The following is a 13,246-nucleotide window of genomic DNA, read 5'->3' as shown; positions in this document are numbered from 1 at the left end:
ATATATATATATATATATATATATATATATACACAATGGAATATTATGCAGCCATCAAAAAAAATGAAATCTTGCCATTTGCAATGACGTGTATGGAACTGGAGGATATTATGCTGAGCGAAGTAAGTCAATCAGAGAAAGACATGTATCATATGACCTCACTGATATGAAGAATTCTTAATCTCAGGAAACAAACTGAGGGTTGCTGGAGTGGTGAGGGGTGGGAGGGATGGGGTGGCTGGGTGATAGACATTGGGGAGGGTATGTGCTATGGTGAGCGCTGTGAATTGTGCAAGACTGTTGAATCACAGACCTGTACCTCTGAAACAAATAATACATTATATGTTAAAAAAAAGAAGAAGAAGAAGATAGCAGGAGGGGAAGAATGAAAGGGGGAAGTCAGAGGGGGAGATGAACCATGAAAGACTATGGACTCTGAAAAACAAACTGAGGGTTCTGGAGGGGAGGGAGGTGGGAAGATGGGTTAGCCTGGTGATGGGTATTAAAGAGGGCACGTCCTGCATGGAGCACTGAGTGTTATACGCAAACAATGAATCATGGAACACTACATCAAAAACTAATGATGTAATGTATGGTGATTAACATAACATAATAAAAAAAAATAGGTTAAAAAAATGGAGAATTCAGACTGACAGATGCAAGGAACTGAATTCTGCTAAAAACATGAGTGAGTTTGAAAGCAGATTCTCCCCTAGAGCCTCCACAAAGGAAGACACTTAGATTTTAGCTTTGGGAGACCTGGAGCAGAGAACCACAGCCTGTGTTGCAGAAACGACAGAATTGCAGATAATAAATTTGTTCTATTTAAAGAATATAAGTTTGTGGTAATCTGCTCAGGCAATAATAGGAAACCAATATAATTATCAAGTGAATGATAAACATACTTGTGTGGGGTTTTTTTTTTTAAAGATTTTATTTATTTATGAGAGAAGGAGCACGGGGAGGAGCAGAGGGAGAGGGACAAGCAGACTCCACGCTGAGTGTAGACCTACACATGGGACTCAATCCCAGAACCCCGAGATCATGACCTGAGCCGAAACCAAGAGTCGGGAGCTTAACCAACTAAGCCTCCCAGGTGCCCCCAAAATACTTGGTTTTTAACGCCTTTTTCTTCTTCCTTTTTCTTTAAACTATTTATCATATATAAAAATTCACAAATGGTAAATGCATAGTTTAATGAGTTTTCAATAACAATACATCAGTGCATCCAGAGCCCAGATCAGAAAATAGTAATTACCAACATCCCAGGAGATCCACACCTGCTTGCTTCCACAGAACCCTGGCTTCAAATACATAAATGAGTTTGGCATCTTTCTGTTCTTGATATAAATAGAATCATAAAATATGTACTGTCTAGTGTCTGGCTTCTCTCAATTAACTTTGTGTTTGTGAGATATGTTCAAATTATTTTGTGTAATTGTAGATTGTTCATTCTAATTTCTGTCTAGCGTTTCATTACATGGATATACTGCAATTTATTTATCTTTTCTTCTACTGATGGACATTTGGGTAATTTTCACTGTTTGGCTTTAAGAATAGTGCTGCTAGGAACATCACATGTCTTATAGTATGTCCGTGTACACTCTATTCTTAGATATATATCTAGGAGTGAAATACTGAGCAATTTAAAGTTTTATTTTGTTTTTCTGAAATGCAGATGAGGAATTGAGGACCCATACTATGTAGCTATAAAAAAGAATGTAGAAGCTGTTTATGCACTGATGAGAAAAATTTCTAAGGTATGATTATAAGTGAAAAAAAGGTACAGACCAGAGTATATTGTATTTTGTGTACAAAGGAGATAAGACAATATATTAATACTTGCTTTTATATGCATGAAAAAACTCTTAAAGGATAAAGAAGACAGTAATAAAGAAAGCTCCCTTCAAAAACAAGGGGTGGTGGTAGGAATCCAAGAAGACGGGGCCAAAAGTAGGAGCAAACCTCATGCATACATGTACACACACGTGTATGTGTATGTATACACGCATATGTTTGTATAGATGCATATATGTGTATATATATGTACCTAGTTTTTTTCAACCGTGGTAAAGTACTCCTCAAAAATGAAAATAAAATTAATGGTTCACCTTTGTAGAGGTGATATTCCCTTTTTTACACATGGTTACATTTGGCCGTAGAGTTTCTCAGGAAATTACCCACTTTCTAGCCAGTTTCCTAGACAGTAGTGATCGGCTCCAGCTTTTAGCAGTGCAGTCCTTCACCCAAGGCCGGTGCTACCTTCCCTGGCACTGTTCCAACTCTCACTCTAAGAAAGTGGCTAGAGGCATTGATTGCCCTGTTTTATAATGACAACAAACAGGCAAACCTAAACATTTTAAATTATTAAATTAAGTGATTGTATTTTAAAATAAAATATCTTCATTTTGTTTAAGGCTCTAAAGGGAAGATCCTGCACCCAATTTTCCCTGATTTAAAACCATGGCATGTGTTCCTAAGCGAAACTTCATAAAAGAGAAGTTAGCAAGCTATCTGTTCACCCTAATGAAGACCTGCTGCATATTATCCAAATAGGAAAAAATATAAACCTGGAAAATCAAGAAGTGTTTTTCAAATGGCCAAAATGATGAGCGTCTTTGTTTCTTCCATCTATAATAAAAATTCCCATGGCAGCCTGGCCTCCTGAAATGAACAGCCTCATGGCAAGTCTTGGCTAGCTGAGCCTGCTGGGCCTCCTTACCTCCTCACCTCCTTTGTCTCTGCCCTGGGAGGAAAACACAGGGAGGACAAGAAACCTACTCTGCTGACACATAAAGCCAAAAGACATGATTATAATAATGACTCACCAATTTCTGTCCCCAAGTCAAAGCTCAGTGAAGGCTTATACCCCTGCTCCTCCTCCAAACAGTCATAAATCTGGTTTCTTCTGCATAAGAGGCCTTTATAATTGATGGCTACATTTCAAAGACAAAATAGTCAATATACTGGGCAAGTTTCCCTATCCATTTCTTGTAAGCCATACATGAAATTTATAACCCTTCTAACTGATCATCACTCCAGGAATGTATTGATTTTTTTTTTTAAAACACATAGTTGACATCTGTGATTGCTGGCTCCAAATAGAACTGATATTTAAACAGCAAAATCATTCTAGTCTTTACATTTGTATGGGATTAACAGTTCCCATCATTTCACCCCATTTTCTGCAAATTTCCAGCCCTGGAAGAATCTGTGATTTATGGATTTTGTATTGAAGGAACAAATCAGCATTTTTTCAGTGCAGGAGCTCTGTTGAGAATTGGGGTTGGCAAAATTTTAAAGATGTTCCCCACCCCACCCCCAATATTTCTGCCCCTGGTTATTCAAACGCTAAGCTAGGTATTGTGGTAAAAGAACTTTGCACATATAATAAAGCTACTAAGAAGCTAACTTTAAAATAAGAAGATAATCTTGGATTATCTGGGTGGGCATAATTTAATCACATACACCCTTAAAAGGAGAAGAAGAAGGCAGAAAAGTCAAAGAGATGCAGTAGAAGTCAGGAAAGATGAGGCAGGAGGGGAGGACAGAGAGATCTTAAGTGTGAGAAGAACTTGACTTATCACTGCTGTCTTTGAAAATGGAAGAGGGACATGAGCTAAGGAATGTAGTTACTCTCTAGAATCTGAAAACAGCCCCTAGCTGACAGCCAGCAAGACAACAGGGTCCTCAGTCCCACATCACAAGGAACTGAATATCGCCAATAAGCTGAATGAGCTGGGACATAGATTCATCCTAGAGCCTCTAGATAAGGGATACAGCCCTACTGCCATGTTGGTTTCAGCCTTATGAAACCTGGGGTAGAAAAACAGCTGAGGGACGCCTCGGTGGCTCAGTTGGTTAAGTGTCTGCCTTCAGCTCTTGGTCATGATCCCAGGTCCTGCATCAGGCTCCCTGCTCAGCGGGGAGTCTGCTTTTCCCTCTGCTCTTCACCCCGCTGTGCTCTCTCTAACTCTCTCTCTCTCTCTCCCTCTCTCAAATAAATAAATTTTTAAAAAGCTTAAAAAGAAAAACAGCTGAGCCATGCTCTGCCCAGATCTCTCACCCACAGAACTGTGAGATGATAAAACGTATTTTTAAGTTGCCAAATTTGTGGTTATTATTTATGGAAACTATAAAAAAAACTCTAAACATTAGTTTTTATATAAGAAGTAAAATTTTCCTCTAGTACATGACATGGTGTGGGCCTCACACAAAACTTATCATCCACTTGCGAGTATAGTCATCAGCATTCTTACTTGCATCTGCCTCATGGTGTCATCCTTTCCACCGTGCTCTCTTGTGAGGAAAAATTGTGACTCTATCACTCATGAGTAAATGTGTCTCAAAGGTTTTTGTCAAGAACTGAGTCTTAGTCATTGTTTTATTTTTCATAGCACCTGGGGTAGAACCTGGCACATAGTTAAGTCTTCAATAACCACTTGTTGACTTGAGGTCAATGATTTATGTTTTTCCCATAAATACCATCTGAACACTGTTTATTTTCTGAGTTGTTCTTTCCCACCTCTATACCAGTTGAGTAATCCTAACTGAGTTGTAGCTGCCCAGAAATGGGACTAGGCAATGTTAACACAACCACAACCCCCTGACACCCTATACTTGTGAAACAGGTTACAGTGTTAAGCTTCAGTCTGTGACTGTGGCTAGAGGTCAGAAGAAACACAAAATGAGGGGTCAGCTGCAGTTATATCTAGAAGTCAGTCTGAGAAGAGTCAAAGGTTGGTCTGTTGATCAAGAAATGCTTCTGGATCAGCTTGTGACCGGCACTGATAGCAATTTCTGCTTATGTTCAGGGTGGAGTTCTAAATTTTCTTTGGAAATTTACCTTACTCTTCAAATTATTTCCAAGGCTTCTTCAGCATATTTACTCTGTGTAAAAATAACAAATCCCTCCTAACGAACCAGCTGAGCACCTTCAGGAAAACTATTTACACATCCTTAGCCCCCAGAATTGGGAGGGAGACTTTGTGAGAATTGTGGCAGCCACCATTGATAATAATGCTGTTGCTGTGGGAAATTGCTTTGATATAATGGTAGATTCCAAGTCAGAGGTCACGGAACAGAAAGGCTCACTAGTGAAATTAAAATGCTCAAACCATGCAGTTTATTGAAATCAATTCAAAACATTAGGTGAAAATGCAAAGGGAATAGATATAGTAAATTAATACTTAGGAAAAGTGCAAGCAGAGTGGAAAAACCACACTACCTAATTTGGGGCTACACAATTGTAATTAATAGCTTACCTATTGCTATGTAACAAAATGCCCCAAAACTAGCAGCTTAGAGCAACAAATACTTACTTTATTACAGTTTTGTGAGTCAGGAATGCAGGAGAATCTTGGAATAGAAAAAAATAGGAAAATTCTGAAGAAATTTGAATAGAATATGAACTTTAGTTAATTAAAGAAAAAGTGAACTGCTTTATTTTTTTTTTAAAGAGTTTGTGAGTACTACAAATATTGAGCCTTTACTTCCCATTATTTAAATCTAAAAATGATATCTTGGCTGGTTATGAAATTCTATTAGAATAGACCTTCCCCTTAGCTTTTTATGCAAATGGTCTCTTTTCTTCTGGAATCTAATATTTTGTGGAGAAGAGTGAGAGTAATGTAATTTCCCCCTCCTTTGTAGAACATAAGATCTTTCTACCTGGGTTCAGGTATTTATTTGTTAGTTTGTTTATACTAAATTATTTTTTAGTCTTCCATTACATTTTCACCATTTCTCAAGCCTGTCCTCAAAGTTACTGATATGCTTCTTTGTCATCTTAGGTCTAGTCCTTAGTGCTTCCTTACTTTCAGATCTATGATAAATTTATTTTTTGTTTTTCTTCTAAATCTTAATAAAAAGATGATATATATGGAATACAGGCCATAGAGACCAAAAGATTTCTAATTCGTCCAATTGAAGAAGAAAAACAGAACAAAAAGAATAGAAAAATTAGTCAAGGAAAAAATAAAACTTTATAATAAAGGACTATCTGAATCCAGAACCTTCTGAGTTCTAGAAAAAGAAAAAGAATACTTACTGTCAAGATGACATGGAGCTAGATGAAGGAAGTTCAAGAATAAGAAAAAATACCACCATCATAACTTTTTCTCCATGTCGTTGTATCTTCCATCTTCAGTACTCTCTTCATTGATAGCTTCTAGTTCTTTTGAGAATACAAAGACAATTTTGCAAAAGTTTTCTTCTGGGTTTTTTTTTTTTCTTGGATTTCAACATGTATTCTGTACTTGAACTTCACTTCTAATGTCTATGTCCTTCTTTTTGTTTGACACAGTGTATTTACAGAGATCCAAGGCCAGATTGTCGTTTTACATACCTTTGAGTAGAAGTTCTATCTGTGTCGTTATTTTGCCTTAGAAAAAATACTGGAGGATTCCACTCAGCTTCTTTCTTCGCTTCCCTGGATACTTTTCATTTTTCACTTAGTGACTGAATTTGTGGTTTGTAATCTTGGTTAGATCTTGTGTTTTTTGAGTGTGGGAGGTGGCAGTGGTATCTGGAGTGAACTGACAGTTGGCTGCTGGTAATTTTAATTCGGGTAAGCTCTCTCTTAGTGCTTGCCAAATTTGCAATACCATCTGCCAGAGGGCTGTATGTGCTCCCTTGATTAGAAGTGTGAGGCTACCTCAGAGTTAATCCTTTACCTTGCTTTGAGGAGAGCAAGTTTCATGGTGGCAAGTGAGTGACTGTGAAATCCCCTTGGTCCCCAAACTTTTGGTTGCATTGTTATTAACTTACTTCAATTGACTTTCACCTGAACCTGCAAACCTGAATCTCAGCTCATTGTTGCCCAGTATTCTCTGCCCTGCTTCATCTCGTATCATTTAGGACTCTTCCTGAGTGAAGAACCCTAATGGCTTTAGCAGTAGGGTTTTTGTTTGGTTGTTTGTATAAGTAAAAATATAGAAGCTGAGCTAATTTTATGTAGGGAACTGATCTACCACCAGAGACCCAGTGTATCTCCAAATCTGTTCTGCCTGCTTCATTTATAGTTGAGTATTGTTAAATCTGAGGAATGGACACATGTTGTTTATTACATTATTTTCTCTGCCTTTGTCTGTACTTGAAATTTTCATTATAAAGAGTAAAATGAAATTACCAAAATGGAGAACTCCTATGTCTCTCCTTCTGCTTTCATCATTTCAAAAAAGGGTTGTTTTCAAGGCCTTTTCTTTCCTTTCATCTATATTCAGACCTCTGCACTGTGATCAACATGTAAAGTGTTCTCTGTAGCTTCTTTCTTTTATTTGATCCAGATTTTGTGTTTCTGCTAAGTTTGTCATGTGGACTTGTGGCAGGTTGGTTGAAGATATATTTTACTGTACTATTTTAGACTTTTATTCGTTCATATGGTTTCTTTGGAAAAGGGAGTTAAATAAACAAGAACTTTTCCTTGACAAGAGAGTCTACTGAGAAGGATATTTATTAATTAATTTGAGCAGAGGTGTCAATATTGCTCTAAGTTTTTTTTAGATTTTATTTATTTGTCAGAGAGAGAGCAAGAGAGCACAAGCAGGAGGAGAGGCAGAGGGAGAGGGAAAAGCGGGCTCTCGGCTGAGCAGGGAGCCCCACGTGGGGCTTGATCCCAGGACCCGGAGATCATGACCTGAGTGGAAGGCAGACGCTTAACCGACTGAGCCACCCAGGCGCCCCTGAATCTCCCTCACTTTTATCTTGGAGTGAATTTACTAGTTCCAACTCAGTTCTATGCATCCTTTACCATCATTTTCTCTTCTTTGAAATTATAAAACTGCCCAATCCTCTCACTTGGATTCAAGGAGAGTGAATGACAACACTTAGAACTGTGGTGTCTTATCTGTCATACTCTTGCTTGGCCATGTGAGCTGCTTCCTAGAGAAGTAGTCTACACTATTGTAGATATTTTCATATCCTACTGTTTTCTTGTCCCTTGTTTAGCATAGCATGCTACTGTGGTTCATATCAACTGCAAGGAGTCAGTGGTGACAGTTGTGTTAAAACCCAGAATTGCCAACCTAAACACAGTGGTTCTTGGGAGAACATTTAATTCAGTGGCTGCTTTACAGATAAAATAGTAGGATCTGTTTTTGAAAGAGAAGAGGGGAAACTGATACAAAGGCAGAAATTTGTGAGAGAGTCCCTGGGGAACACAATAAGCATCTGTTTTGTCTGGAACATGTGGAGCCTTCTTCCCAAATGAACACACAGCCTGCAGATGTCACTGCCATATCTTCATTATAGGCAATTTTTTTCAGGGCAAGAGAAATTCAGCATAACAGCTGTCACATTATATCGTTTAATATCTCATCCTTTTGTGATGAAGGAAGCCATAACCAACCAAGTAAGAAAGAAGTGACTACTGGTGTTCTGACTTAAATCAGTGAAGGTCTTCTTTCCACTTCTGCAAATCTTGAGTGTTCTGTAATAGCAGCTCTGAACTGCTTGTACTATGTTCTTCAGGGAAAAATAAAGAATTTGGTGAGATAAAGCTAGCTCATTAAAATTTTCCCCTGTGATTATGTTTTTAATATATTTGGAAATATTAGAATATCTTGTATTTATAAATAATGATGAGGATAGATGGTAAGTTCTGTTTTATTCTTTGGTTTTTTTTTTTTAAGATTTGCTTATTTTAGAGAGAGAGAGAGGTGGGGGAGGAGCCAAAGGGAGAGAATCTCAGACTCCCCACTGAGCACAGAGCCAATGCAGGACTTGATCCCACGACCCATGAGATCATGACTTGAGTCAAAACCAAGAGTCGGACACTTAACCGACTGAGGTACCCAGGCATCCCTATTTTACTTTGTTTTTTAATAAAATATAGAATTAGCAACCCTACTATACCATCCCATATCTAATTCATGACATTAAAAACCTTGATAAGTACTTCTATAATTCTTGAGTACTCCAAATACGAGATAATATCTATAATGGCACAATGTCTGACACAGAAGAGCATTTAATGAAATGTTTGTTACCATACATCTCTTTATAGCTTTAATACAGTTAACCCTTAAACAATATGGATTTGAACTGCATGGGCCCACTTATATACACATTTTTTTGCAGTACGGTACTCTAAATGTATTTTCTCTTATGATTTTATTAACATTTTCTCTTCTCTAGCTTACTTTATTATAAAAATACAGTGTATAATGTGTATAACATAAAAAATGTGTTAATAGACTATGCATGTTACTGATAAGGCTTCCAGTCAACATTAAGCTATTAGTAGTTTCCAGGGAGTCAAAAGTTAATACACAAATTTCCTACTGTGCAGGGAGTTCATTTCATGATTTCTCAGAGGATGTAGTTGCCATTCTGCCAACAAATTGCCAACATTTTATGAACTCCCTGTTCTCTAGGATTCTTTCAACAGCCCTGCTTAGAGAATAAAGCTAACATGGCCCTTTGGAACTGCCACCATGGGGAAGGAACTATAAGTTGGTAGGCATGAGAATTCAGGTTGCTCTCTTCGAAGCACTCACAATGTGCTTCTGAGAAGTCTTTAATGCCCAGTGATCCCCTCTTCGAGTGACTACTGCTTTCTTATCAATCATATCTCTAGGTCCATTTGCTATTCCTATCTATTACCAGGGACACCCAACTGGTAATCCTCCCTCACATCATGATAGCACTGAATCACTAGTTAATTGCTGCTTCTCCTAATCCTACCTCAGAAATAGCACCCAATACAGAAATGGGACCCTTCTCAGAATCTTTCATTAGGAACGCAATTTTACAAAAGATGCATTTCTCCTCCCTCTTGGATAGCAGCACATAGTTCCTTTGGGGTACCTTCCCTTGCTGACTTGGGTTATTATATCTGATTTTGCCCATGTAAAACCTTGTCTCTGGTGGTCTTTGGAGGATAGGGCTTTTGCATAAACAAAGTGTTTATGACCTGTATCACTCACCCTCCCACCACAGGTAGTACCAACTCCTCTCAATTTTGTCCTGCTAATCTGAAAAGCTTTCATTTTACCCATCCTTTCTGTGCTGCTTGCTTTGGAACCAGAAAACAAACAGTTATACCCCAGGGATTTCAGTATGTTTATACCTGCCATCAACTTTTTTTGCCACACAAGTCTGAGACAGAGGGGTGGGTAATATCATCTGAGGAAGAAGTAAATTTTGCCATCTCTGAATTCATAGCAGAGAGAGAGAGCAAGGCCCCACATATGGAGGTGATTCATTCAATATTGCTGAAGGAAAGTCTTAGGACCTAAAATATAAAAGATAAATAATAAACTTGGGGTAGAGATGTCAGGGCAGGGTGGAAGTGTGGGAGTGGACTCTGTTTTATGTATCTAGAGTTTGACATGTAGCCCTTTTAGGCCTTTTAAGTGACACATACAAATCTGTAGTACTTAGGTAGTTCTAAGTATTTTCACAGGGTCACTCCAAATTGAGCAGCTCTGACATAGACTCAAGCCATACTCTTGTTATTCAGTGCCTTTTCAGGAATGATTTTATTTCTGACTCTATTAACCCTGTGAATTTCTCTCTGGTAGAGTTAAATAAAGAACATGTTTCTTTATTTCAGTAGAAAACTACGCACCATCTACAGCATACCCTTTGGATCATCAGAGTCTAGCCATGCTCATTGTCATTGTCTTTGAGCTATTTTGCAACTCTTTATATAAATTGTAGGTGATGTATATGTTCCCATCTAGTAGTGATGTGATCCCACTCCCACCCACCTGTGGGCAAAACAGTCCCATTTGCAATTCATTTTGTCCCATTTGCAATTCATTTTGACATTTCTTTTACCCATATAAATAAATCTGTGCTGTTTTGACTTTTCTTTTGAACTGCTTATAATTTCTGCCTGCTTCCCTCATATGAGTAAAATAAAATTTTTAACATGTGTTCAATCAGTATGAGAGTCTGATTTTACCTTTTTCTATACATTATCTTTGAACAGTATCTATTTCACAGGATTGCCTGTGAATGCCTCATACTTAATCACCATTTTGCTTTGGTCCATGAGTAAAGAATTGAGTAACATTAGGGATTTTTACAGTTTCTCTGAAATTTGTCAAAATGTTCACTTTAGGTACCAACTTATTTCACAAAGGAAATTCATTACACTTTAGGGAAGTGGAAATTATGCCATCTCAGCAAAAACTGCAGTGCAGTTTACTTGTAGAGATGGCTTGGGGTCAGGGGTTTGTATGCTCAGCTATTTTTTTGTTGTTGTTATTGCAGGATTCTTGTTTAGGGATGCATACTCCTTTATCTCTTCTCAGCATCTCTTATGGTTCTAATTTATATATATGTATATATTATATATTATATATATATTTAAAGATTTTATTCATTTATGTGGAGAGAGAGCACGTGAGAGCACGAGGTGTGGGGGAGGGGCAGTTAGAGAGGGAGAAGCAGACTCCCTGCTGAACTAGGAGCCAGTTGCCAGATGTAGGGTTCCATCCCAGGACCTTGAGATCATGACCTGAGCCAAAGTCAGATGCTCAACCAACTGAGCCACTCTGGTGCCCCAGGTTCTAATTTATATTTTTAGAACAAGAGAGTGAGATGGTTCAATTGACCTTGGTGTTGTGAACATCCCTCTTCTCTAGATTGTTTCCCACATCATTGCAAGATTTGCTTCCTTTCTCTGGATCTGTTTCCTCATCCATTTGTGAATACCAGTCCCCAGGAAAAACTTTTTTGATCATTCTTCCACATCTTGAAGCATGCAAAGTGCTGGAAATCACATTATCTCCGCTTCCTGTGTTTTCTCACCCAGAGATAATGCACTATGTGGAAATAAACAAAGACCACCATATTACAACAAATAGACTGTTTATTCAGAGCTTGCTATAACAAGAGTCAGCTGCCATCACTTGCATTTAGCTGAGACAATCCCAAAATCTGGAATGTTCACAGTGTCCTCAATGTCCTTCACTCCCTGGTAGACATGTCCAATATTAACCAGCAGCTGGAGGTGTATGCAAGCAGAGGTGACTCTGAGAGTGTGGCTGGCGGGAGTATGGACGGCACACCTTTTACAAGATGTTTGGGTATTTCAGCCTGGTGGGGCTTCTGCGTCTGCACTCCCTGTTGGGGGATTACTACCAGGCCATCAAGGTACTGGAGAATATCGAACTGAATAAGAAGAGCATGTATTCTCGGGTGCCTGAGTGCCAGGTCACCACAAATACTATGTCAGTTTTGCATATTTGATGATGTGTCACTACCAGGATGCCATCCGGGTCTTTGCCAACATACTTCTCCACATCCAGAGGACCAAGAGCATGTTCCAGAGGACCACATACAAGTATGAGATGATTAACAAGCAGAATGAGCAGATGCATGTACTGCTGGCCATCACCCTCACCATGTACCGCATGCAGCTGCGGGAGAAATATGGGGACAAGATGCTATGCATGCAGAAGGGTGAACACATGTTAAAAATGCGTAGGTCTATGAGAAAGTCTATGAGGAACTTTTCAGCTACTCGTGCCCCAAATTCCTGTTGCCTTTGGTCCCCAACTACGACAATGTGCACCCCAACTACCACAAGGAGCCTTTCCTGCAGCAGCTGAAGGTGTTTTCCAATGAAGTGCAGCAGCAGGCCCAGCTCTCTACCAACCGCAGCTTCCTCAAACTCTACACCACGATGCCTGTGGCCAAGCTGGCTGGCTTCCTAGACCTCATAGAGCAGGAGTTCTGGATCCAGCTCCTTGTCTTCAAGCACAAGATGAAGAACCTGGTGTGGACCAGTGGCATCTCTGCCCTTGATGGCAAATTTCAGTCGGCCTCTGAGGTTGACTTCTACATCAATAAGGACATGATCCACATCACAGACACCAAGGTCGCCAGGCGCTATGGGGATTTCTTTATCCAGCAGATTCACAAATTTGAGGAGCTCAGTCAAACCCTGAAGAAGATGGGACAGAGACCCTGAGTACATTCACACTCTAGTTAGGAACTTATTTTGAGGTCTCTGTAGGTAGAGCATATTTTTGTCACTGTGAAGCCTTTACCTAGATCAGCCATCAGCCATTCAGTTGAGTTGAAGTTTATTTGAATTAAGGACTGAAATGCTTTAAATAGGTCTCAGTAAAAGATCTTTGGAGTCAGAAAAAAAAAAAAAAAAAGATCATCTGGGTTACAGGCTGTTTCTTGGGTCAATGCTGTTTAAGGAGATCGAAAAATAAGGAGCTTAAATGCCCATGGCCTCCATTTTCTTATCTGTAAAAAGACTGACCAACATTAGGAGTCCCGT

General features: G+C 38.9%; 2 protein-coding genes across 4 annotated transcripts in view; one reads left to right on the top strand and one right to left on the bottom strand.

Moving 5' to 3' along the window:
* LOC116636134 (lithostathine-like) overlaps nucleotides 1–6,502 on the bottom strand; it is a 20,126-nt gene extending 13,624 nt beyond the window's left edge. Inside the window, exons 1-2 of one of the 3 annotated variants that reach the window (XM_032410585.1) lie at nucleotides 6,050–6,502; nucleotides 5,322–5,358 (exon numbers count right to left, since the gene is read on the bottom strand). The gene's annotated coding sequence lies outside the window, so the exon portion shown is untranslated. The remainder of the gene's footprint in view (nucleotides 1–5,321; nucleotides 5,359–6,049) is intronic. The other 2 variants (XM_032410586.1, XM_032410584.1) reach the window with 2 other exon arrangements.
* Nucleotides 1,857–12,925, top strand: LOC116636427 (eukaryotic translation initiation factor 3 subunit L-like). Its single transcript, XM_032411192.1, is given in 6 exon segments — nucleotides 1,857–1,953; nucleotides 4,632–4,739; nucleotides 11,877–12,001; nucleotides 12,004–12,172; nucleotides 12,175–12,414; nucleotides 12,453–12,925. Coding segments are annotated over 6 exon segments (1,212 nt in total).
* Nucleotides 12,926–13,246: the final 321 nt, after the last annotated feature.

The sequence above is a fragment of the Phoca vitulina genome, unplaced genomic scaffold (assembly GCF_004348235.1).
Source record: "Phoca vitulina isolate PV1807 unplaced genomic scaffold, GSC_HSeal_1.0 scaffold12, whole genome shotgun sequence".
NCBI lineage: Eukaryota > Metazoa > Chordata > Mammalia > Carnivora > Phocidae > Phoca > Phoca vitulina.
This window is presented reverse-complemented; position numbering and strand designations above follow the sequence as displayed.